General features: G+C 40.4%; 1 protein-coding gene across 1 annotated transcript; it reads right to left on the reverse strand.

Moving 5' to 3' along the window:
- Positions 1–310: 310 nt before the first annotated feature.
- On the reverse strand, positions 311–19,040 carry LOC125458906 (P2Y purinoceptor 4-like). Its single transcript, XM_048544734.2, has 2 exons — positions 18,742–19,040; positions 311–2,803 (listed from the first exon to the last, which is right to left on the reverse strand). The coding sequence occupies exon 2, from the start codon at positions 2,773–2,775 to the stop codon at positions 1,633–1,635; it is 1,143 nt and encodes a 380-aa protein (XP_048400691.2). The 5' UTR covers positions 2,776–2,803; positions 18,742–19,040; the 3' UTR covers positions 311–1,632.
- Positions 19,041–27,075: the final 8,035 nt, after the last annotated feature.

The following is a 27,075-nucleotide window of genomic DNA, read 5'->3' on the forward strand; positions in this document are numbered from 1 at the left end:
TACCAAACAAATGAGAAACAAAGCAAACAGACCAGGCTATACGTGAATATTAAAACAAAATTGAAAAAAATCTAAATAATGTCACTGTAGCTTCGACTCAGGGCATGAATCTAAGTCTGTTTCGAAATCAGCCCAAAAACCTGCAGTAAAAAGATTTAGTACAAAATATAGTCGAGCCATATTGAGCAGCAAATAGGAAGTATCAGGGAAAAAAAACCATTTAAAACACATGTAGCAGGCATTCTTATCAAAGAAGGAGTAAGAGACACAATGGGCAAGATTGTTGTAGCCCTGTGGGACAGCAACTGAGGCAGATGGGTGCATTATTCTGCACCACTGACCAGCTTGCCAGTGTACTGGCATCATCCTACTCAAACATTTTCTTTTCTGAAGGCCATTTTGAGTGCAGAACAGGTTAAAATATCACAATGTCATTGACCAAAGGATCACTAGGAGAGCATTGCATATACCTGGAGGAACTTCTTGATAGCAAAATGGGGTAAGAGGAGGCGAGAGGGTAATGCTTCTGGATCATCTGGAGTACCCCAGCCCAATCCACCTACCTGCCCATCACGGTGGCCACAGGGTACCCTGGAGCAAGCCCAACAAATGTGAGTATTGTTTATTTCAAAGCCTTTCAAAGCACAGAAGGCACAAAAGATTAAGATGACCTCAACTGTCCTTTCCTGTAAGTAACCTGTTGATCCTTCAGTTTTAACCAATCCACCATCTTCAATTGGATGATAAACACACCCTTCGGCTAATAACTGTTCAGTCCTGAAACCCTGACTTATTGGATTGCTACTCTCAACGTGGCAGATGGTAAGGACCTACATTTGATCCCAATGTCAGGTTAATGAACCAAAATGGAAACTATTGCCAAATGTGTTAAAATAAAATATCCCCTATAAAAGTTAAATTTTGACATGATGTAATGACTGGAAAATACAGTCTGCATTCTATTTTTTGTTCAGTTTTCCATAAATTATAATCCTGTCCAAATGTCATTCATTTTGGTGTTGACAACAATTGAGAAACCTACTTAGAGGTGTAAGAAATTTCTTTTTCTTTTAGATTATTCCTTGATGGGATGTGAGTGGCAAGGCCAGCATTTTTGTTGTCCAATGAAATTCCTCTCAGAATGGTGATGCTGAGCCACACTGCTATGATCCATATAGAGTAGGTAGACCTTCGGTGCTGTTAGGAAGTTTCAGGATAATAATCCAGGCTCAGGCTCAGTGAAGGAATGGTGATAGAGTTTTACAAATTAAGGTGATACGTGACCTGGAGAGGAATTTGCAATGGATGGTGTTCCTATGCATCTGTTGGTCTTGTCCTTCAAGAAGTCGTGGGTTTGAAAAGTGCTGTAGTAGGCACTTGAATAGGGATGTATTTACATTGATTTGCTTTTCTCAGCTGAACAAGTTGTTGTCTTCACATGATTGTCTTTGATCACTGCAGTAAGCAACGTTTGGCTTGGGCCACAACAGGTTAAGTCAGAACGTCGGTGATACCCAGACCCATTGGTCTGCATCAGTGAGGAAACTTCTATTTAGTGTGTTACCAATCATTTTGGGCCTTCCTGATGATTGTTGACCTAAAGGTTAAGAGACTTTCTTGATTGCATCAGCCTCACCTCTGATCCTGAGTGATGAAATAGACAGTACCAGTGTTAATCACTGACTTTTCATTCATTTTGCCTTCCATGTTTGATACAGTTCGGCGAACACAACCTTTTCTTTTAATCACAACATGCACGGTCTTTTTTCGATACATGTCTCCGGCCAGGTAGTACAAAATAGGGTCAATGCAGCTGTTGATACTGACCAGTGGTCTTGTGATCTTATATGTGAAGTTCACAATGTTAAGCGCATAACAGCTCTTATCAAGTATCCTGAAGGTGTAGTACATTGTCCTTGTGATATGGAAAGGTACAAAACACAAGGAAAAGACAAACAAAACGATGATGATCGTTTTAATGGATTTCTTTCTAACATTGTATGAAGTTCTACTCAATTTAGATACAGGGGCTTTGACCAATTCTTTGGTCATTAAACTGTAACAGATGACAATGATGAAGAATGGTATGATAAAGAGAATCACCATGGTAGCAGAACTGTATGAAACATACTGAGGAAAATCTTCCCTACGAGTTGTGTCATGACAGAGTGTGTCATCAGCCCGTTTACTTGTTGTGACAAAAAGCAAATTGGGAATGAGGCAGATGACGACGGTTGCCCAGACAAGCAGGCACACAACCCAGGCCCGCTTCACTTTAATCCACTTGAGAGATTGGAAAGGGTAACATATGCCTATGAATCTGTGCACACTGATGCAGGTAAGAAAAAGGATGCTGGAGTAAAGGTTGGCATAGAAAAGGAAGCGGGTTAACTTACATAGGGCCACACCAAATGGCCAATCATTCCGATTAGCGTAGTAATATGTGAGGAGTGGCAGAGATAGCACATATAGAAAGTCTGACAGGGCCAAGTTAAACATATAGGTTGTAGTGGCATTCCATGGTCTCAGCCTGCATATAAAGATCCACAGTGCACCAGCATTGAGAACAAGGCCAACCACAAATACCGTTCCATAGGACACTGGCAGTAAGATGAATTTGAATTCTTCATTGAAATGGCAACTGCTATCATTGCTACGAAAATTGCTGCCATTATCAAAGCTCATCTCCAGATGTGCAGAGTCACTATATCCAGCAGTTGAAGATTTTGGTAGAGTAGGGTCCAGACAATAGCTCAATAGTATTCTTGCTGCCATTTTATTCACTTCAAGGTCAGAGATATACCTGGGAAAATAACAACAAAAATGTTCAGGGATGTCTTATGAAGTATATATATAGTACCCATAACCCTCCTACCAACTTTACTATAAACTTAGCTTTACTACAGCACTCCAAACCCACACTCTAGTTGGGGGGAAAGTCTGTCTTGCATTTTTCAAATATATGAATTTTGATGGTAGCTTTTATTTTGCTTACTAACACTCCTGGAATTGGCAATCATCCTAAATTCCTCAAATATCGTTGGAAATGCCTAAGAGAAACATTCTCTATTTTGTTAGGTCAGAAAATCCCCCAAGTGTTTTGATCATTGGCCCAACAACTTCAAACACATTTGGATGCTGCTTGGCCTGCTGTGTTCATCCAGCTCCACACTTTGTTATCTCGGATTCTCCAGCATCTGCAGTTCCTATTATCTCTGATCACATTTCATAATGTAGCAGGTTTTAAGTCTTGTAATCTGATTCTTCACCCTGACATTTACTAATGCTAACAACCTCACATCCAACTCTCACAACCTCCACACACTTCCAGCTGTTCAACTATGCCAAGCACATCCAACAGGACTACATGATTCTCTCTTGCCAAACAAAGTGGCATAAATAAAGATAATATCATGAAGCATCATTTGAAGACATGCTGTATGAATGCTTTTTGTAGTTTATGCCTCCTGACCAGTTGGATTTTGTTAGCTGTCACAGATAAAGTGGTGACTTGGCTACTCCAGACCATGTACTATTTTATAGGATGAATGTTGAGCTTTGACTAGTATGTTCACACATGACACAAAAATTGGTGGTGTATTGAATGGCATAGTGGAAAGCCTTAGACTAGAGGGTGATACAGACAAAATGGTCAGATGGGCTGAGCAATGGGAAATGGAATTTAATCCTGAAAAGTATGAGATCATACCTTTTAGGAGGACTAACAAGTCAAGAGAGTACATGTTGAATGGTATTACCCTAGGAAGTACGGAGGGAGAAAGCGATCTTGGTGTGCATAGATCTTGGAAGGCAGCAGGGCAGGTGTGTAAGGAAAAGGTAAAATCATCATCGTCCTAGAGCTATATGGCTGTTCAGTAAGTAAGGTAGTTAAGAAGGCAAAGGGGATACTTGCCTTTATTCGTCAAGACCATGAAACCAAGAGCAAGGAGGTTATAATGAAGCTGCATATAACGCTAGATAGGCCGCAGCTGAAGTACAGTGTGCAGTTCTAGTCACCACGCTACAGGGAAGATGTGATTGCACTAATGAGGGTCCAGAAAATTCACCAGGAAGATGCCTTTGCTGCAATGATTCAGCTGTGAAGACAGAGTGGATAGGCTGGGCTGGTTGGCCTAAGAGCAAAAAAGGCCAAGGGGGGCCGGATTGAGGTGTGCAAAGTTCTGAGGGGCACAAACAGATCGATAGGGAGAAACCCTTTTCTTTAGCAGAGTGGTCAATAACCAATTTTAAGTTAAGTAGCAGAAGGTTTAGAGGGAATTTGATGAAAAATATTTTCACCAAGAGTGATTTGGGTATCCAGAATTCACTGCCTTAAAAGGTGGTAGAGGTGGGAACTCTCAAAAGATTAACAAATGTTTAGATAAACACTTGAAATACCTTGCGTACAAGGCTCTTGCCCAAGTGCTGGGAATAGATGGATATTTGATGACTGTCACAGAAATAATAAATTGAAGGGCCTTTTTCTGTGCTATGAAAACTCCATAACTCTAGTTTTATTAATCATCTCACATTAATTATATTCAGATTAATCAGGACCGTTTTAATGTTTGCCTGTGGTTAGCTGAAAAACAAACAAACCTTGTGCACAATTGTATTAGCTATAACGAACAACTACCAGACTCAAATTAGACTTTAAAACTTTCCAAGAATGTTTCTTCATCAATCTGCTTTGTCCTCTTCTCATATAAAGTTCCAAATGAACTTTACTCATGAGATTCTTCAGCCACTTACAACAGAATGACTTTTATCTTCAAGTTATCTCTTCCTACATCCATTGCAATAAAGCCTTCAACTTGTAATTGTCCATGGGCAAATAAATTGTCAATTCAATACCTTGATTGGTGCCCTGTTCACCTAAGATTCAATCCCAACATTTTTGGTTTATATGTCAATTACCAGCAATATAAAATATCAAACTCATTTCAAAAGTGCAAATTATCTTCTGTTGTGATGGTTCACTCTCCAGTTAATTACATAATAGTTGGTATTGAGTTGGCTATCGTTCTAGGCTAACAAGTTGTTGATTAAAACAGAGACGAGGAGGAATTACTTCTCTCAAAGAATTGTGAATCTGTGGAATTCACTACCCCCGAATACAGTGGATGCCAGTGCACTAAATAAATTTGAGGAGATAGACAGATCTTTAATTAGCAACTGTTTAGTGGGTTATGGGTGGGGGCAGGAAAGTGGAGATCGGCCATTATTGTATAAGTCACGGAGCAGGGTCACGGGGCTAAATTGCCTACTCATGCTCATAGTACTTATGTTCTTAATGTTCTTATTGAACAATGTTCCAGAATTTACTGAAAAATTAAAAAGCATGTAAATAACAAGGGTACTAATGGCCCAGTGGTATTATTGCTGGCCTGTTAATCCAGAGACCCTGGTAATGCCCTGGGGCCCCAGTTCAAATCCTGCCAAAGCAGATGGTAGAATTTGAATTCAATAAAAATCTGGAATTCAGAATCTAATGGCAACCATAAATGTCAGAAAAAAACCATCTGGTTCACTAATACCTTTTGAGGAAGGAAAGTGCCACCCTTACACTGTGACTCCAGACTCAGAGCAATGTGGTTTACTCTTAACTGCCCTCTGGACAATTAGTGATGGGCAATAAATGCTGGCCTAGCCAGTGACACCCTCATCTCAGGACGAATAACAAAAAAAGGCAACGTTTTAATGAAATCCACCAGAAACCTGTGGCAAGGAGGAGATACCACTTGTTAATGTATGTTGCTCCAAGTTGCTGGACACTTTGCATTGCTCCATTATTGGCTTCACATAAATGGTAACTTGCTCTTAAACTCCTCATAATTTTTGTGAAGCTGTGCTTTTTTACATTAATTCCCCATTAAGCTTTCCATAGAAAGTTAAATCTTGTAAATAACAGTAAAAATTATTTATTTCAATTACATGGTTATTATTAACATCTACCAAACAAAACATTTCACAGAAAGTGAACAATGAGGAGTGTTGAGAATTATCACCGAAGATTTTAATACTGTCATAATTTAAATTCATCCTTTTACCCAGTCCAAATTCCATCTCTTTCTCACAGCCTTTTAATCCAGAATTTCTTTCCTTCATTATTTTACTTGCAACACTTGATGTGAATTCACCCATCGAATTTATTCTCCACCTCAATCCTATTTTCAATATTTCTTAAAAGTCTATTTCAACACCTAAGGAGTACACATTTTGTCCTATTGTTCAGCAAGGTCCCAAATACTTTCTTGGCCTTGCTATGCTACTGTTAATTCACACTTCCAGCAGTGTTGTATGCAAAACAAATTGAAGCTTTAAACATGTACAAACAAGCCAAACAGAGCATGTTACAAAATGCCTCACACTGGATCCTATTTCTTGAACGTACAATAGCAATGTGATAGGTAGAGGAGCATTCAAGTGAGGGTCAGGGTTAGTCACTGCTAATATGGAGGTCAGCCCTGATTCTGTTGCCCGACAAGGGGTGCAGATGTAGGGGATTCCCAGTTTCCATAAATCTGACGTTTAAAAATGGCCACTGGCACTCCCTGCTTTCAGTCCTGGAGGGACCGACTGGATTGGCACTGGTCAGACAACCTGGGCAAAGTCGAAGAGGGGTGAATGGTGTGAGAGTGGAAAGAATGTTTCATGTTTTATATTTTGGATATGATGCTGCACCCCTGAGGCAAGCTATCTTCCCAGACCACCTCAGCAAGTGGCACCCTCATCAGATCTTCCTAGGTTGTCCGGCCACGACTTCCAATCTAGCTCATGCTCCCAACCAAAAATGGAGATCGTGAGTGCCACTTTTAATGATCCAACTTGTGGAGCCAAGAATTCCACAGCCTCTGTGCACCCAGCCCAGAAACAACACCTGGGGCTTACTGTCAATATTAACCTATAGAACAATGGTAGGATTCATGTTAGAGTTCAAGTCAATGGCATTGCTATAGCTCCCATTTAAACTCAGAAGGAAAATTAGGGCTTGCCCTAAAAACTATACCACATCATAGGCTACTCAGCTCAAATACTGTTCGTGTAGTTTTTACTGTTACAGTTAGTAGGGTAAATAATCATAAAAACACTTCAGCACAGCATAAACCTATCAAAAAAATTGTCCTCTGTTAAATGTTAATCCAAAATGACATAAACTACACAGGAGTGCCACCTGTTAACTAAATACCATAAATGTACGTTATTGGCCTGCACCATTACTTTCTGCATAGGGCTAAGAACATGTGAACTAAACATGTCTATTGAGGGCAGGAGCAATGATCCAGCCACGCATTTACCTGTTTAATGGGTTTTTTTTTGCTGAGGATTATGGTGTTAAGTTTGGGCCATTGGAGTTAGAGAGCTAGGAAGCGCAGAGTAAAGCTGTGGTATAGGAGGAAGAAATGGTCAGCGACAAGCAGTCAATTACTGATTGACAGATCTTTCACTGAAGTAATTCATGCATGTACAGTTCAATTTGATTAACCAAAATCCTATGCATCTAACAGTATCATACTTACAATCAACTATTTTTCAATTCCTGTAAATACCCCAACAACTCTTCACCCAACACCTTTAAATCCATCTTTTCAAAAGCATTCAAAACACAGTAAAAATTAAGTGCAACTATTTTATTTCTAGCTCAGTGTATGTGTTTGTTGTTTTTTCATAACACATAGCTCTGGCTTCCTAATCTACTGTTCTTTGTATAATTGTTATTTTAATGGCATATATATTTAGGATGATGGTGGCTGTGCCTCAGTGGGTATCTGAAGAATTTTCAATTTATACCAGCAATTACATATGAGTCTCAGTTTCAATATGTTGTCAACAATCAGTATTTCAACTTCCTCCTGACTCTGAAGGTGAATGTATTGGACAGGTCCCATTCCACCTCAGAATCCCAGAGTAACATAATATCCAGAGTTACTATGCCCATATAAAGCAAGCAGCACTCTCTTTAACACACAAGGGAAATCAGACTCACTTGTTTCCGAAATTGAAAGACAAAAAGAGAACAATTCTGGCTTATACCAATCTAAAATTAAATTTTGGTTTTGTCATTTCAACAAAATGGGCCCAAGTGTGCTTTGCAACGTTTAAATAGTATTTACAATGCAGAAACAGGCCATGCAAGGCAAGAACAGATAAATCAATACAAAAACAAGCCATTCAACCCAGCTGGTCTGTACAAGTGTATGGTCAGTCAACATAAGGTTGAACATTTGCTCCAGGGTTGAATTTACAGGATTGAGACATTTCCCCACTCCACAAACCTGATTCCGGAGAACCAAAAGAATTGCGGATGCTGTAAATCAGGAACAAAAACAAAGTTGTTGGAAAAGCTCAGCAGGCCTGGCAGTGCCTGTGGAGGAGAAAACAGAGAGTACAGTTCAGGTCTGGTGAACCTTCCTCAGAACTTCCTCAATTCTGCAGAAGGTCGCCAGACCCGGAACGTTAACTCTGTTTTCTCCTCCACAGATCCTGCCAGATCTGCTGAGCTTTTCCAATAACTTTGTTTTTGTTCCTGATTCAGGAGAAAGTAGCCTGGAGATTAAAATTTTCTATCCAGTGTGGAAAGCTTCTTTAGGAATCTGGCTGTGTGACCTGAGAATGAGGGATGGAAGAAATTTTTGGGGTTTAGGGTTTGTTTCCAAAATTTAAAAAGTAAGTCATGTATAAAACTTTTCTCCAGCCCTCACTCCTCACCACCCACACATTGCTCAAAGTTCCATCCATTCCAGCTCATGCCACCTCATTCCCCCATAACCCTTCTTACCTTTGAAGCTAACTGTCTCCCTTCACCCACCACATAACTTCTCAGACCCCCTACGTTGTCCTATACCCCATGTTTCATTACCTTTCAGCCCCTATATTGACTAAGCTAAACTTGTGCCATCTTGTGACACCCACTGGTCATTAACTTTTTCCTAATCATCTGCAAGTAGGTATAAACAAAAATATATAGGTTATATATATATATATAACCAGGTTAATCTGCACAATTCATGGTTTAAACAGACAGATCACAAAAATTGTCAAAGTGAAGGGAGCTGCTGATTTATATGGGCAAAAGAAAATGCCTGTAATTTCCATTAATGCATCATATTAAGCATCCATGCTGTTTACAATGCTATTAAAGTGTTAATTAATCTTCCCATTAATGGGTGAATGAATGCATCCACCCTGAATTCAGAGCTTTCATCTCCAGCCATTCATTCAGTCACAACATTACATACATTCATGTCCCAAAAGCCTTCTATAGAGTGTAACTGTTCACTACCATTACATGGTCCCATTCAGTTTTACTTCAAGTAATTAGGAACAGAGGGTAATACTGTTCACTTAAACAGCAGCAGATGGTGGACCTACCAACCTCTAACTTTTCAGTTTTCAAAGGCAAAACACAACAAATCATGATGAGAAGTATTTACACTGTATTGGAGAAATTTATTTAAAAAGGCTATATGCTTGCTTATTCTATGGTGTCCCATATTAACTGTCAGTAAATGTAACATTAAATGCTAATTCCACTCTTTCGACTGCAAGCAACATGAGAACACAACACATCAGGAAATGGTTATGATAACACTTCAAGATATCTCTGCAAAAGACACTGAGCTTTGTTAGTATTTCATGTGAAGTGCTGTTTCCTATGCCAACCCTCCCAACGCCAGCTCAGAAATGTCTCCAATAGAAATATTAGAAATTGTGCCACAGCATTGTACACTGGCTAACATATTGACCATGTGAGCAGGAGGTGCTGCTGATGGCCAATAAAAAGAAAAGCCAGGACGTCATGGAAGATAGACCAACGAAAATCTCTCACAGATTCTTCAATAATTAATATTTGGATTTTAATATGCAAGGAAGCTATGTTCTTGCAAACAGTATTATGAATAGGGTGGCACAGTGATTAGTACCACTGTGGCGCAGTGCCAGAGACCTGTATTCAATACCAACCTTGGGCAACTCTATGTGTGGAAACTTTGCTCGCTTCCCTATGTCTGCATGAGTTTCCTCCAGGTGTTCTAGTTTCCTCCCACAGTCCAATGATGTGCAGTTTAGGTGGATAGGTCATGTAAAATTGCCCCATAGCATTCAGAGGTATGCAGGTTAGGTGGATCATCCATGGTAATAGGGAAGGTGGGATGCTCTTTGGAGTGTCAATGCAGACTGGACAGGATAAATGGCCTCTTTCTGCATTTTAGGGATTATTTGATAAATTAATATGGAATGACACATGCTAGTGATCCAATAATAATTTTGCAGATACATCATTCTTTGCACTAAGTTCAGCTGTGACCATTGGCTTTTTCTTGTGAACATCTTCTACCAGTTACACAACCAAGACCAGCATGGTGGTACAACACATCACCTGACCTCTACTCCTTTGCCACTTTCTCCTATTTTGAGCATTCCAATTGTTCCACCCAATTCACTCAATGTCCTCCTAAGCATGCCAAGTACAACAAACATTTTCCTATCCCCTCCCTACCTCCCCACCTACACTCTCTCCACCTATCTTCTTTACTCTCCATCTTCGGTCCGCCTCCCCCTCTCTCCCTATTTATTCCAGTTCCCTCTCCCCATCCCCCTCTCTGATGAAGGGTCTAGGCCCGAAACGTCAGCTTTTGTGCTCCTGAGATGCTGCTTGGCCTGCTGTGTTCATCCAGCCTCACATTTTATTATCTTGGAATTCTCCAGCATCTGCAGTTCCCATTATCTCTGATACTATTTAAACTCATCTGCATGTTATTCTACTTCCCTAACAATTTACCTCACACATTCTCTGACTTTAATCACTTACCTCCTCTCCATAGATTTTCAAGGAAGCTGAAACGTTTTACTTACTAGAATGGGGCAAGGAACTGAGTGAAATTACAGCCATGATAGAAGTGGTACTAAGCGAACTGATGGAGCCACAGCCTAATAAATCTTTGGTATGACGGACTTCACCCTAGGGTCTTAAAAGAGGTGGTTACTGAATCATTGATCCATTTGAATTAATTTTACAAAAGCACATCAATTCATGAAAGATTCCATCAGACTGGAATGTATCAAATATAACCCTAATATTCAAGATGGGAGGGAGATAGAAGCAGGAAGCTGTATGCTAGTTAGTTTGACTGTCTGTCGTGGGAAAGGTGTTTGGATTAATCACTAAAGCGATTAAAACTGCATTCTTAGAAAAACTCAACGTAAGCAGAAAGACTCTCCTATAAGACCTTAAGAAATACGAACAGGAGTAAATCATTTGGTCCCTGAAGCCTGCTCCACCATTCAATAGGATCATAGCTAATCTAATATTCATGACATCCACGTTTCTGCCTTTTCCTGCAATCTTTTACTTCCCTACTGGTCAAGAATTTATCTATCTCAGTCTTAAATATACATGAGAACTCAGTCCCCAAAGCTTCTGTGGCACAGAGTTTCAAAGGTTCATATCCATTGAGAGAAGAAACTCTTCCTCATCTCAGTCTTAAATTGATGTCCCTTTATTCTGAGACTATTCCCTCTAGTCCTAGACATTCCAATGGAGAAACAACCTCACAGGATTTACCCTTTATGATCCTTTTTTTTTCATTTAGATCATGTCTCATTCCACTACACTCCACGTAGAATCCCAAACTCTTTATCCTTTGCTCAGAAGACAATCCATTCATGGCAGGAGTTATCCTAATGAATCTTCTTTGAAATGCCTCCAACAAACCAATATTTCTCCTTAAATAAGGAGACCAAAACTGCTCACAATATTCCAGAGTTATCTCACCAGCACCCTTGTACGTGTGCAGTCAGTCTTCCCTACTCTTGTACTTCAACCCCCTTGAAATAAGGTGTAACATTCCATTAGTCCTCCTGATTACCTGCAATACCTGTGTGCTGGCTTTCTGTGTTTCATGCAAAATACCCCCAAGCCCATTTGCAGTTTTTCTTCATTTAAATAACACTTCATTCTCTTGCTCTCTCTTCCAAATGAACAATGTCACATTTTCTCACATTGTGCTCCATTTCCAAGTTTTTGTCCACATGCTTAACCTATCAATATATCTATGTAAACTATGTGTATATCCTGTGCAACTTACCTTTCCACCTATTTTTGTGTCATCTGGAAATATGGCTATGGTCTGTTTGCTCCCTTCTTCCAAATCATTAATATATATTGTAAACAACTGTGGTCCCTGCACTGATCCCTATGGAAACCCACTGGTTACAGAATCTATTAGCCCCACTGGCTATTTACTGCTCATTAGCCAATTTTCTATCCATAGCAGTATGCTGCCTTCAACATGGTAGGTCTTATGACTTGTGACTTAGCCTTTTGTAAAGTATCTTATCGACTACCTTCTAGAAGTTCAAACACCACATTTACTAGTTCCCATTTATCAACTCTGGTTGAGACTTCCTTGAAAAACTAATAAATTAGCCAGACATGATCTTTCTTTCATAAAGCCATGCTGACTCTGCATGATTAAATTATGGTGTCCTTTCACCTGTTGTCCTTCCACTTGCTGTTCTTTCAACTGCTGCCCTTTTCATCAGAAGTCCTTTTCACCTGCTATCTTTTCAAATGCTTTCACCTGGAAGGTTCACTGGACCCAGAACTGGTTTCTCTTCACAGTTGCTGCCAGACCTCCTTGAGCTTTTGCAGTAATCTCTATTTCGGTTTTTGCTTTCACCTGTGCGGTGCACAAACATTTCCACAATCTGCTTAGATTTTATTAGCTAAGTCAAAGATAAACAGGCCATCTTATCAGAGCACTCCAGAATAGAAGGGTAAGGTGGCACAATAGAGTTCTGCAGACCAGAGGAAAGATACTTCCACTGCATTATTGATAATCAACAAATATCACTATCAAGCACTGGTGTGTAGTAGTTTGCAAGAAAGTCTGCATCATCCCATTTGAATGAAAAGTTGTAAATCCTGTCCTAATTATGTCTATCTTCAACATGTTCATCAAATAGGAGAATAAAAGGAAGTGCATGACAGCATGCTTGGATGGTGGAGTGATCTAATTCATAGCCCTGAAATTTTTCAAGATCTGATCCTTGATCTGGCCAGAATGGAAATGCTGTGGAGATGGAAATAGGAGTCCAAAATAAACAGGGAGAAAAGATCTGAATATATCCAAATTCAGGGCACGAATGTCAGTGTCACTCTACAGCAAGCTACCAAGTTATTATCACCCTTCATAGGCAGCTCTTCCCTTAAGGCTCTCTCAGGACCAGCTGTTCAGCGAGGAAAAGTTAGGACATTTCCAACCTGAGAATTCAATGGAAGAAAATATCTCAAAGCCCACACTATAATATCTCTCTTATTCACATCCATACACAGAAATCGACACCTTTTAAAAGTTTCGCCTCCATTTGTGATAGCCAGATTGCCAATGAGGTTCCTGATTTTATAAAAGTTCCAGATAGAATATTCCAAATTATTAAGATCCCAGGTGCGGAGGGATAGACTGGCTGTCCTTTATTTACTCCCTTTCTTAGTTGGTTACAACAAGGTTAATTTAGAAAGAAACCCTTCCCTTGTACATGCGTATCTTCCAGGCTGAATGAATTTATGTTTAAAAATCATCTGACTTTACCAGGCTGTCTTGAGGTAATAAAAGAGTGAGTTTATTAGTTAATAAACATGAAAAGAATAATAACACAGCACAGACAAATAGCTTAGAAAATTGAGGAGAGTGTGAAGAAAAGATAATATTTTAAAAAAGATACATAGATCTGGCTCTGAGTTCCAGGAAGAGTTAACTATGGGAGATTGCAGTATCTCAGATGTTTGTGGGTGTGCAGTTTTTGGTGCCTGGTTTTACAGGTCAGCTCAAATTCTTTTGTCCTGTTTCCTTTTGATGCTATCTGGTTATTAAGTACCACGAACTGAACTAACTGGTCCTGCATCCCATTCCTTACAAATAAAATTCAAAACTGTGCCTTTAAAGAGCTAAAAATGGCTCATGTCCAATGGAAAAAATATACAAACATCCTGTAGTATAGTATCAGAGGTATGTCTGAATGGAAGACTTAAAACCAAATGTTATATTCAGTTATGTACAGAGCTTGCCAATTGGATACATAATTAGCTTAATGACACAAAACAGACAGTAATGGCAGAGGTAACAAAAGTGTGGAGCTGGATGAACACGGCAGTCCAAGCAGCATCTCAGGAGCACAAAAGCTGACGTTTCGGGCCTAGACCCTTCATCAGAGAGATGAAGGGTCTAGGCCTGAAATGTCAGCTTTTGTGCTCCTGAGATGCTGCTTGGCCTGCTGTGTTCATCCAGCTCCACACTTTTGTTATCTTGGATTCTCCAGCATCTGCAGTTCCCATTATCACATCAATAATGAAAGAGGGTTGCTTTTCAGACTGGAGGCCTATTCCCAGTGGTGTTCCACAGGGATCGGTTCTGGGTCCTTTTTTTGTCATTTATATAAATGGTTTGGATGAGAAAATAGAAGGCATGGTTGGTAAGTTTGCGCATGACGCCAAAATTGGTGGTATAGTTTTGTTTTCTTTATTCATTCATGGGACAAGGGCATCATTGGCTAGGCAGCATTTATTGCCCATCCCTAATTTGCCCACAGGGCAGTTCAGAGCCAACACATTACTGTGGGTCTGGAGTCTCCTGTAGGCAGGACCTGGTAAGGATGGCAGTTTCCTTCCCGAAAGGACATTAGTGAACCAGATGGGTTTTTCCCACAATCGACATTGGATTCATGGTCATCTTTAGATTCTTAATTTCAGATGTTTTTTATTGAATTCAAATTCCACGATCTACCGTGGTGAGATCAAATCTGGGTTCCCAGAATGTTATATAGGTCTCTGGATTAATATTCCAGCGATAATACCACTAGGCTATTGCCTCCCCCTATAATGGACAGTGAAGAAGGTTTTCTAAGATTACAAAGGGGTCTTGATCAATTGGGTCAAATGGCTGAAAAATGGCAGATGGAGTTCAATCTGGATAAATGCAAGGTATTGCATTCTGGCACAACAAACAAGGGTAGGGCTTAAACAATTAATGGTAGGGCCTTGGATAGTGTCGTAGAATAAAGGGACCTAGGGGGTGAAGGCACATAATTTTGCATCACATAGAGACAGGATGGTTAAAAGGGCATTTGGTAGGCTTGCCTTCATGCTCAATCCTTTGAGTATAGGATTTGGGATGTTATGTTGACGTTGTACAGGACATTGGTGAGGCCTCTTCTGGAATACTGTGTCCAGTTCTGGTCACTCAGTTATTGGAAGGATATTATCAAGGTGTAGATGTTTCAGGGAAGATGTACCAGGATGTTGCCATTTATGAAATGTTTGAGTTGTAAGGAAAGGCTGGATAGGCTGGGAATAGTTTTCCACTGGGCTGTAGGAGGTTGAGAGGTGACCTGAAAGAAGTTTATAAAATAATGAGAGGTATAGATGGAGTTGATGGTAGTTGCCTTTTCCCTAAGATGGGGAATTTCAAGACTAGGAGCACATTTTTAAGGTGAGAGGAGAGAGATTTAAAAAAGAAATCAGGGGCAAATTTTTCACACAGGGGGTGGTTCGTGTATGAAACGAACTTCCTGATGAAATGGTGAATGGGGGTACGATTACAATGTTTAGAAGACATTTGGATGGATATACGAATAAGAAGGATTTGGAGGTATATGGGCCAGGAGCAGGCAAGTGGGTGTAGTTTGGGACTATGTTCAGCATGGAATTGTTGGACCAAAGGGTCTGTCTCCACGGTGTATGACTTTATGACTCCACGACTGTATGAGAAGATCTGGTACCAGTGTTTAAAATTATGAAAGGCAAATGGCTAAGAAAGATAATTTTCAATGCTCAGCTATTTAGAAATAAGATTGCATAAGTTTAGACTTAATATAAGAAGCAAGGAAGAGAAATGTTATTGGAAATAACGCATTAATTTCCAGCAGACTGAATGTTGGCTAATGTGGTGCCACTATTGAAGAAAGATGGTAAGGAAATGCCAGGGAACTACTTATCAGTGAGTCTGACATCGTTGGTGGGCAGGTTGTTTGAGGAAATCCTAAGGGACAGAATTTACATGTATTTGGAAAGGTAAGGACTGATTAGGGATGGTCAACATGGTTTTCTGCATGGGAAACCATGTTTCACTAACTCAATTGAGTATTTTGAAGAATTAACAAAATAATTGAAGAGGACAGAGCATGGAAGTAATCTATATGGACTTCAGGAAGGCATTTGACAAGCTTCCTCATGGAAGACTGATTAGCAAGGTTAGATCACATGGAATACGGGGAGAATTAACCACTTGGATACAGAACTGGCTCGAAGGTAGAAGACAGAGTGTGTTGGTGGAGGGTTACTTTTCAGATTAGAGACCTGTGACCAGTACTGTGCCAAAGGATTGGTGCTGGGTCCACTGCTTTTCATCATTTATATAAATGATTTGGATGTGAACATCAGAGGTATGGCTAGTAGGTTTATAGGCGACACCAAAATTAGAGGTGTAGCGGACAGCATAGAAGGTTACTTCGGAGTACAAAAAGATCTTAAGCAGACAGACCAATGGGCCAAGGAATGGCAGGTGGTGTTTAATTTAGATAAATGTGAAGTACTGCATTTTGGAAAGGCAAATCAGGGCAGGACTTATACACTTAATGGTAAAGTCCTAGGGAGTGTTGCTGAACAAAGAGAGACGTGGAGTTCCTTGAAAGCAGAGTCACAGGCATACAGGATAGTGAAAAAAGCATTTGGTATGCTTATCTTTATTGATCAATGCAGTGAGAATAGGACTTGGGAGGTCATGTTGTGGCTGTACAGGACATTGCTTAGACTACTTATGGAATTCTAGTCTTCCTGCTATAGGAAATATGTTATGAAACTTGAAAGGGTTCAGAAGAGATTTACAAGGATGTTTCCAGGGTTGGAGGATTTAAGCTATAGGAAGCTATGGGGAAATGCTGAATAGGCTAGGGCTATTTTCCTTGAGCATCAGGAGGTTTTGGAGGTTTATAAAATTGTGAGGCCCATGGATATGGTGGATAGCCAAGGTCTTTTCTCCAGGGTGGAGAAGTTCAAAGCTAGAGGGCATAGGTTTAAGGTGAGAGGGGAAAGAGTTAAAAGTGACCCAAGGGGCAACATCTTCACACAAAGTGTGATGCATGTGTGGAATGAGCTGCCAGAGGAAGTGGTGGAGGTTGCCACAATTACAAGTTGTACAATTCCATGCTGTATGACCCTATGACTCCACGACTCTGAGAAGATCGGGTACAGGTGTTCAAAATTACAAAAAACAAATGGCTAAGAAAGATCATTTTCAATGCTCAGTTATTTGGAAATAAGATTGCATAAGCTTAGGCTTAATACAAGAAGTTCAATTGCAACATTAAAAAGGCAACTACTTGGGTACATGAACAGGAAGACTTTAGAGAGGTATGGGCCAAATGCTGGCAGGCGGGACTAGATTAATTTAGGATATCTGGTCAGCATGAATGAGTTGGACTGAAGAGTGTGTTTCCGTCCTATACATCATTATGACTCTAATTATAATAATCAGAACAGCAATGACCTTACTGAATGATAGGGCAGGCTTGAGTGGCCTCCTTCTGTCTTTAATGCATGTGTTGATATGTCAATAAAAATGTGAGAACAGTTTTGAGCATAAAGTCATTAGAATATGCAATTCATTGCAACAATAGCTTTTTATAACAAACACTGTACACTTTTAAGAAAGATATTGAATAATCACCTGAGACAAAATATGACAGTTCCCTGTGAAAGAATAGGTTCAATTAAAACAGTGTATGTATTTGGGAGCAACATTTATTTGTTGGGCCAAATGACTGTCTTCTCAATTGAAATTTCTGTTTCTTTGCAGTTTATTCATAATGTTAATTGAGATTTTGTTATTCTCCTACACTTATGTACTGAACAAAAATGGGAAATTTAGCAATTCATGGTACGTATAAGTTGACTTCTGATTAGGGTCCTTACAACTTTGACCCTGACAACTGTAGAGCAATGGCAATGTTCCACCTCTGGACTAGCAGATCTGTGTCCAAGTTCCACCTGCCCTAGAGGTGTACCATGTCAAAACAGGTTGATTAAAATGACTTACAATTAAACATACAAGAAATGAATAATATGAGGTAAATATCAATCAGATTTGCATGTCAAATAATTCTCTGACTTTAAATGAATGATGTTTTCAGAAACCAAGACTATCTAAGTACTCCCACAGACTCTTATTCATATGTCACTTTCTTTCCATTCTACATTTCAAAACCCAACTCTAGGTATTAAATATCCTCAGTGAAATTTTTAAATCTAATATCATTAGCAGGCTGAAACATTGATGAGGGAATGTTTGTTCATCAGAGTAGCCATCTTTCAGGTAAAAATTTCAACTGGGTTCAATCAGATCCCTTAGGTATACATTAAAGATCCCATGACATTATCGGAAAGAAACAGTGCAGTTCTCCTAGTTTCCTTGTGCCTGAGTCCACACCTATACTTTGCGCCACAACACCAAAACCAAATTTTCTGATCCAATATCTCATTGCTTTTTGTAGGATCTTGTATGTAAAAAAAAACTTAAATTTTCCTAAATTACAATCACCAGGTTTTAAAATAATTCACGGGCTGTTGAAACGTGCAAAAGCTCTTTCCTTGTTTTATACAGAGGATAGTAACTAATCCAAAATATTTTAAGTTAATTCCGTTCTAATTTGCATAGAAGGAACAGCATATTTGAAAATTGAACTCACCAAACTGCAGTGTCTTCTGGTTTGTGAAATAGCTTTACTGCCAGCCTTGGATCTTCTCACAGCTAACGTCTGTATTTCACATACTAAACAACAAAGAGCGCGCTGACTGGGGAGGAATACAGTATCTTATATCCCACAGCTGCTCAACTAATTCACACATCCAGAGCAAGCTTTAAGTGCACAGTTCAGGCTTATACAGCACTCAACAGGAATCATTCTCAACGTTGCTAGAAGAGTAAAATGAAAGATGAACAAAATCAGTTCGTTATTTTGATGTAAAATGTCAAATTTCAGTCACTTAAATTGGAGAAAAGAGACTAAGGCACCAAAGCGTGGATTATATCAATTCAGATCCTTCTGAAATTTTATTGTGCACAAGTACAATTCAGTATGAGTCAGATCAATCATCATCCAATCAAGTGCTGGGGTTTAGATATATCAGCACATTCTACCAGTGACACAAAGGTCAGGATCATTTTAGAAGAGAAAAGCCAAAGCAATGTTAATAATCCAACTCATCACTTTACAAAAGGAACTTTGTAGTTGTGGGGGAGGTGCAGATTGTACATACGATTTTTATTTGCAGATACCACGTCAAATAATACTGAATTGCCAGTATAAAAATGGGTGGGAAAAGATATTCGTATCGTAATCCCTCCGTGGATAAAAAGTAATTGTAGACTTGATAACAAAACGACACGCCAATTTCCCTTCACTGACAGTACTAACATACTCTCAATACTCAATACTGTTGCTTATATTGCTCCCATGAAAGTGCTCAACCTATTTTCATTCCCTTGCTTCCCATTTTGAACATTTGGTCCCTAGATATCATGGGTGAAGCTAGGATGAGAGTTTTAATTAATTGGGTATGTTGCCTAAAATTTAGAAGATTAAAGGTAGTTGATGAAAATAATCAAGCTATAAGGGGAACAGATCAGATGGATAATAATTATTTCTGTGGATCTGGGAATCTGGGAATGGTGTCAAAAGATAATCACAAAATGACAATCAACAGTGAACCTAAAAGAACATTTCTTCATTAAGTTGTGAGTAGACATTTTTCTCTTCTTCTGAAAATGTAGGAAGAGTCTAGATGAACTGCTAATTTTGAAACTGGGTGTGGTAGAATTTTGTTGGCCAAAGTTATTAAGAGATGAAGAAGCAATCTTTTAGATCCAGGTTGACGGCAAACACAGATCCAGTTTCTGTACTTAACAAGAATAAATATTCCTGACAAATAAGTAGATTCTAGCTGTCGATAAATGTCTATGACTGTCAGCATGTAACTCTGTTAGTTAAAACTCTAGCTCCTTTATGAACACCCCTCTGCTAACACAAACAGACACACAAAATGAAGTGTTACAGGTGGAGGAAAAGACTGGGAAGGCAGTTCAGTGGGCCTTTTCCATGGGATTTGCTGAGGTGGTCCTTCTGATGATCAGAACACTGCTTGTTGGTCTTCCTTCTCCAGACACTTTCACTTGTTTGCAGGAGGCACAGAATAACTGATTCACACTTATAAAAGTTTTTGACTTGTCAATTTAAATACACAGTTTACACCAATCGGAGAGGAAAAATAAACTTACTATCTTCAAACTTGAAATGCTTTTAGTGCAGAACAAAATAGTCCCTTTTCTCCCACAGGTCTGGTGGGTTCTGTCAGACATTCATACGCGCTGAGCTGTTCACTACCTGAGAGCCAGTCACATAGGCAGCAGGTCCTTGTCGTCAATAATTTTCATAGTCGACAGACCCATCAACTACCTATTGTTGGCAGAAGTTCCATTCCCACTCTCCCTTTGGTTCCAGCTCATCTGAAAACAAAGTTTTAACTCTTGTCTGAATAAGCAGTTATGTAAACAGTATTTATAATGACTGGCTTAGGTATTAAGTCAATTATTTTTCTATTTCAGTCCATAATCAAAAATACAGAGAAATTAAAAGATACTGTGTTTACATATAGCAGCACTCAACTGGAGATGGATTTCTTACATTTTTCACCAATCATGTACAGTGTTTTGGAAATTCTAACAGAACCTTGTCAATGATGGTACATGCCTAAACTTTGCTTCTTTCCAGTGTACCGTCCTCTGCACTAGACAGGATTTCAATGACTGTAGGGCAGTGTCCTCTGCCTGCTACTGACGTTCTACTCTGTCTTCTCTTATAAAGGGAGAAAGAGGGGGCTTCTGAATGTGATGAATGGAATATGCTGGGACATTGGAAGAAAGTATTTGTGGTGAATAATTGTGAAGGATTGCATAAGATGGCAATAAAATTATGGTGAATATCAGCGCTAACTGTCCATATGTGGATGCACAGTGGTGCCATGAGTGAGAGGACAGGATGGAGCTACAAAGAGATGCAGTGCAGGCAAAGCAGGAGAGGTCAGACTGAGGGATTTGCACTTGAATGCATGTCACTCACCATTTCTATCCTGATGAATAAACTGAACATCTGTCTGCAATGTAACCATGACAGAGACCAGTCTCCCTGCCCTTCAGCCATTTTCATATATGTTACTTAGTTTTCAAAGCAGAATTTTCTCTTCAGCTGCTAAGATCAAAATGTTTCAATGGGCATCATTGAGGGGAGCCAGTGGCCTAGTGGTATTATTGTTGGTCTGTTCACCCAGAGGCCAGACGACATCTGGGGACCCAGGTTTGAATCCTGCCATGGCAAATGGTGGAATTTGAATTCAATAAATATCTGGAATTAAGAATCTAATGATCACCATGAATCCACTGTTGATTGTCAGAAAAACCCATCTGGTTCACTAATGTCCTTTAGGGAAGGAAACCGCCATCCTTACCTGGTCTGGCCTACATGTGACTCCATACCCACAGCAATGTGGTTGACTCTCAACTGCCCTCTGGGCAATTAGGGATGAGCAATAGATGCTGCCTAGCCAGTGAAGCCCACATCCCAGGAATGAATAAAGAAAAATATTTAGCCCACAATATGATCTTCAGCATTACCGCACACCGTACCCTTATTGATTTTGAGTCCCCACCACTCAAGTTGTCGTTTCTCAGTTGTTATTTGTAGAATGAACCCATACTGCCCTTCACCAATGACCTTTTAAATACAATACCATCATTCAGGTGCTTATCATAATCACGTCCACATTAGTAGGTCAGGAGTCCCAAAAGCAGGATGCAATTACCATTGATGAAGGGTCTAGGCCAGAAACGTCAGCTTTTGTGCTCCTGAGATGCAGTTTGGCCTGCTGTGTTCATCCAGCCTCACATTTTATTATCTTGGAATTCTCCAGCATCTGCAGTTCCCATTATCTCTGCAATTACCATAGCTATGCTAAAGGTCCACCAAAAAACATATTCTTCAGAGTTACAGGCTTTCAAATGAATAAATGAAAAAGTACGGCACAGAACAGGCCCTTCAGCCTTCAGCCATCATGCCCTGATAATCTAAAAACAAACCTGCCATTTTTCGATCTGTATCCCTCCATTTCCTCCATATTCTTATAGGTGCCTCTTAAATGTTGTCAATGTGCCCGCTTCCACCGTCTCTTCTGATAATGCGTTGCAGGCTGCTAGCACTCTCTATGTGAAAAAATTCCCTCACACATCTGCCTTAAACTTTCCCCCTCTGACCTTGAACTTGTGTGCCCTTGTAATTTAAACTTCAACCCTGGGAAAAAGCCTCTAACCATCCACTCTATCTATGCCTCTCATAATTTTGTAGACCTCCATCAGGTGTACTTTCAGCTGCCGTCTTTCCAGTGAAAACAATCCTAGGCTTTTTAACCTCTTAAAACCAGGCAACATTCCGGTGAACCTTCTCTGTACTCTCTCCAAAGCTTCCGTGTCCTTCTGGTAAAGTGAAGACCAAAACTGCGCACAATACTCCAAAAGTGCCCTAACAAGGGTTTTACATATCTGCAACATGGTTTGCCAACTCTTGTACTCCATGACCTGGTGATGACGGCAAGTATGCCATATACCTTCTTAATCACCTTAGCTAACTGTGTTGCCACTTTCAGGGAACTGGAACTGCACACCCAGATCAGTCTGAACGTTAATGTTCCTAAGGGTTCTGCAATTTACAGTATAATTCACACCTAAATTTGATCTTCCAAAATGCATCACTTCGCATTTGTCTGGATTAAACTCCATCTGCCATTTCTGTGCCCAAGTCGCCAATCTACCTGCATCCTGTTGTATATTTTCTCAATCGTTGGCACTATCAGCAACTCCACCAATCTTCATGTCAGCAGCAAACCTACTTATAGTCCACCCACATTTTCCTCCAGATCATTTATATATACAACGAACAACAGAGGATCTAAGACTGATCCCTGTGGAACACCACCAGTTACCAGTCTCCATTCTGAAAAAATTTCAGTTCACTACTGACCTGTTCCATTGCAAATGGAACCAAATTTTAAAATTCAAACTTGCACACAAAGGACAGAATGTATTCCAATTCCAATTGTGATTGTTCCTTCTTAAGTTAATGAGTGATATAATTTTGTTCCTAGGACAGTAGTGCACACACAATTGGCCCACTAAATTGCAAAATCTCTTAGTTACTAATTAGTTACAGCAACTGGCAAGGGGAAAAAAAACTGGCTTTCTTCAGGCTTCAGGTATTTAACTGGAGACAAAGATGTATCATCTGGCTTTGCAGCTGACTGAAGGCTTCTGCCAGCATCACTCACACCCATAAGCTGGTAAGCTTCCTAGGAGCCAATCAGATGTTGTTGTCAGGCTGATGGCTCTCATCACCCACAATTGGGCACAAATCCCCAAAGAAATTAATTATTTACTATTGGCTGGAATCTCTTTGCAGACACGGTGGAGCCTAGCCATCTCTCAATAGTGTCCCCTACTGCTTGAACAAAGCAGTAATGTAAACATGATTTACAATGCACTTCTGCCACACGCTTTTAAAGTGTAGAAACTACTTCGACAATCCTTAGCTTTAAAATAGTCTTTTCCTAATTTCAGTCCATCATAAAAGCAATAAAATTAAATTATACAGTCTTTACAAGTCTAAATGCAAATTTATTAAAACATGAACAAGTAATTACCTTGAAACTCTAGCAATGTAATGTAGTGCACTCAACAGGTTCCCCTCTAAGCTACTCACTATCCTGACCTGGAAAAATATCACTGTTCCTTTACTGTCGCTGGGTCAGAATCCTGGAATTCCCTCCCTAATGGCATTGTGGGTCAACCCACAACAGGTGGACTGCAGCGGTTCAAGAAGGCAGCTCACCACCACCTTCTCAAGGGCAACTAGGGATGGGCAAGAAATGCTGGCCAGCCAGTGACACCCACATCCAACAACTGAATAGAAAAAGAAATCCTCCAAGATTATCCATACAACAATACTTTGAATTTCTGAAATCTTTTGCTAAAATACCTTACACTAGATTACTTCATAAAATTGAATTTTGTGGTGCATGTAGACATGCTAGATTAAGAATTGACTCCAATGCACAATAATGAATTCTGGAAAATTGATGTGATTCAGCTTGGAGAATGCCACACATAGCCCCTACACTACCCACCCCCCCGCCCCAAAACCTGTCCTTCTCAGAGATTGGTCCCACAAACCCCACCATTCCTTAACATCTGTCTAAATAACCTTGTCAGTAGTGAGGGTTCTATTAGAAATAAGTTTACTGATGGCATCAAACCCATCCAAGGCTCACAATGGTAAAAACAAACACAAAATCCAAAAAAAATCTGAATGTGCTAGGGATAATGGGAACTGCAGATGCTGGAGATTCCAAGATAATAAAATGTGAGGCTGGATGAACACAGCAGGCCAAGCAGCATCTCAGGAGCACAAAAGCTGACGTTTCGGGTAGGCCCGAAACGTCAGCTTTTGTGCTCCTGAGATGCTGCTTGGCCTGCTGTGTTCATCCAGCCTCACATTTTATTATCTGAATGTGCTAGGAGATGGTCAACATAATGGCAAATGGCATCAGTTTTATAAGCTACAGTTATCTTAGTCTTGTCAGACATTAGGACTGCTCTCATTACAGAGTGTAGACAATGCACATCGGTTAGGCCAACACACGGTACACAAATCAACTGAAGGAGCAATATTGAGTAAGATCAGTCTAGCTTGTAGCAAAAGCAGAAATAGCATTTACATTTTATTGTTAGAACAGTTTGATAGAAGTTACAGCATGCAGTTCTGGCCCAGTGCAGGAACATGGCTGTAACCCAGCAGGGGGCGTGTCAGCAGCAGCCCAGCAGGGAGCATGGCAGCAGCAACCCAGCAGGGGGCGTGTCAGCAGCAGCCCAGCAGGGAGCATGGCAGCAGCAACCCAGCAGGGGGCGTGTCAGCAGCAGCCCAGCAGGGAGCATGGCAGCAGCAACCCTGCGGGGAGCATGGCGGCAGCAACCCAACAAGGAGGGTGTCAGCAGCCCAGAAGTCAGACCACATGGTGGCTCTCTATGTTGAGTTTGCTGCAGACAGCCTTTGGAGGGAGACTGTGATGTTTATTTTTTTAACTTTGCTTCTTGTCTTTCCGACCTATGGTCATACCATGTATAGCAGAATTTTACTTTTTCTTCCCTTCATTTCTCTATTCTGCAACCAATGATTGTACTTAGGTAGCTTTCTACCTAAGATGGTGCTGTGAGAAGTGACTTGTAAACTTTTCACTGTATTCATTTGAGTACATGTGACAATAAAACTAATTCAATTCATTGGTTAGACTAGAGTATTGTGCCTGGTTCTGTCATTCCCAAATTCTCATTACCACCTGAGATAACAAGGTGCGGAGCTGGATGAACACAGCAGGCCCAGCAGCATCAGAGGAGCGAAAGCTGACATTTCCAGCCTAGACCCTTCTTCAGAAATGGGGGAGGGGAAGGGGATTCTGAAATAAATAGGGAGAGAGGGGGAGGCAGATAGAAGGTGGATAACGGAGAAGATAGGTGGAGTGGAGACGGACAGGTCAAGGATGCGGGGATGGAGCCAGTAAAGATGAGTACAGGTGGGGAGTTAGGGAGGAGATAGGTCAGTCTAGGGAGGACGGACAGGTCAAGGGGGTGGGGTGAGGCTGGTAGGTAAGAGATGGGGGTGGGGCTTGAGGTGGGGAGAGGGAATAGGTGGGAGGAAGGACAAATTAGGGGGACAGGGACAAGCTGGACTGGTTTTGGGATGTTCCCTCCCCCGCACACCAATTTTCTGAAGAAGGGTCTAGGCCCAACATGTCAGCTTTCCTGCTCCTCTGATGCTGTGTGGCCTGCTGTGTTCACCCAGCTCTACACCTTGTTATCCAACAATGTACATGCAGGGGATTAGAATGTGAATCAGCAGAACCACCTGTTGAGCAATGGCCATTGTTCATAACCTGCTAAACTCATTAATGAGACCAGAAAAGTTAAACCTGCATCTGATAGCTGAGTTTCTGGATGACTCAGGAATTAAAAGTGATTTCTACAGCTGCTGATGAAAGATGGTGTAAAGCTTTCTTCCATTTGCAAACATTTATCCCATTGTACATTGCAGCCTGTAAACTTTGCAATGGATGCTCTCTGATGAAGGGTCTAGGCCCGAAACATCAGCTTTTGTGCTCCTGAGGTGCTGCTTGGCCTGCTGTGTTCATCCAGCTTCACACTTTGTTAACTTTGCAAGGGACAGTGAATTGTGGTTAATGCACTGATAGCTGTAGTACAAGAGGAAAGTTTTCAATGGTGCAGAGGAAACTCTGAATGTTTGCTGCCAATTTGCAACTTGTTCCCTTGAATAAGCTTCACAGTTTGATGGCTGAAACTGGTCACTCCAACTTGAAGGTGAGCTGTTGCCACAGTAGCCAATTTTCAGTGAATCAAGCCTTGATGTTCTCAGTACACAAGCGTAGCGTAATAGTACAACAATCCACACTTTGCCTTGCCCGAGAATAATGAGAAATAAAACCTTGTCCAAATAAAAACAAAATGAGATGTGTTGATTTAGCTTTGTAATCACTTTAGTGATTATAATGAGGTCATCGGCTGGACCTCATAGAATATGAGTTCCCTGATTGGGACTGTTAATCAGGGAAACCTAGCTGACATTTACTGCTGAACACCAGGGATATTGAGCTCTAAATGCCTCATTCGTTGAGAGGCAGTGCTACTGTCAAAGGCTACGTTTTTGTTAATAAAGGGTGATTGGTAATAGGATGCCAGCTCTGAAAAGCTATTTCAGGCAGCAAGAGTGGGATTTTATTCAAACATAAGCCATTTTTCACAGTTGGGTAAACACTCAATCCCTTGAAAAGAGGATTTGTACGCAAAACTGGCGGGAGGTTTGTCCTTCACAAAGCAGACATGGGCCACAATTACTTGCAATGCATTTAGA

The sequence above is a fragment of the Stegostoma tigrinum genome, chromosome 15 (genome assembly GCF_030684315.1).
Source record: "Stegostoma tigrinum isolate sSteTig4 chromosome 15, sSteTig4.hap1, whole genome shotgun sequence".
Taxonomy (NCBI): domain Eukaryota; kingdom Metazoa; phylum Chordata; class Chondrichthyes; order Orectolobiformes; family Stegostomatidae; genus Stegostoma; species Stegostoma tigrinum.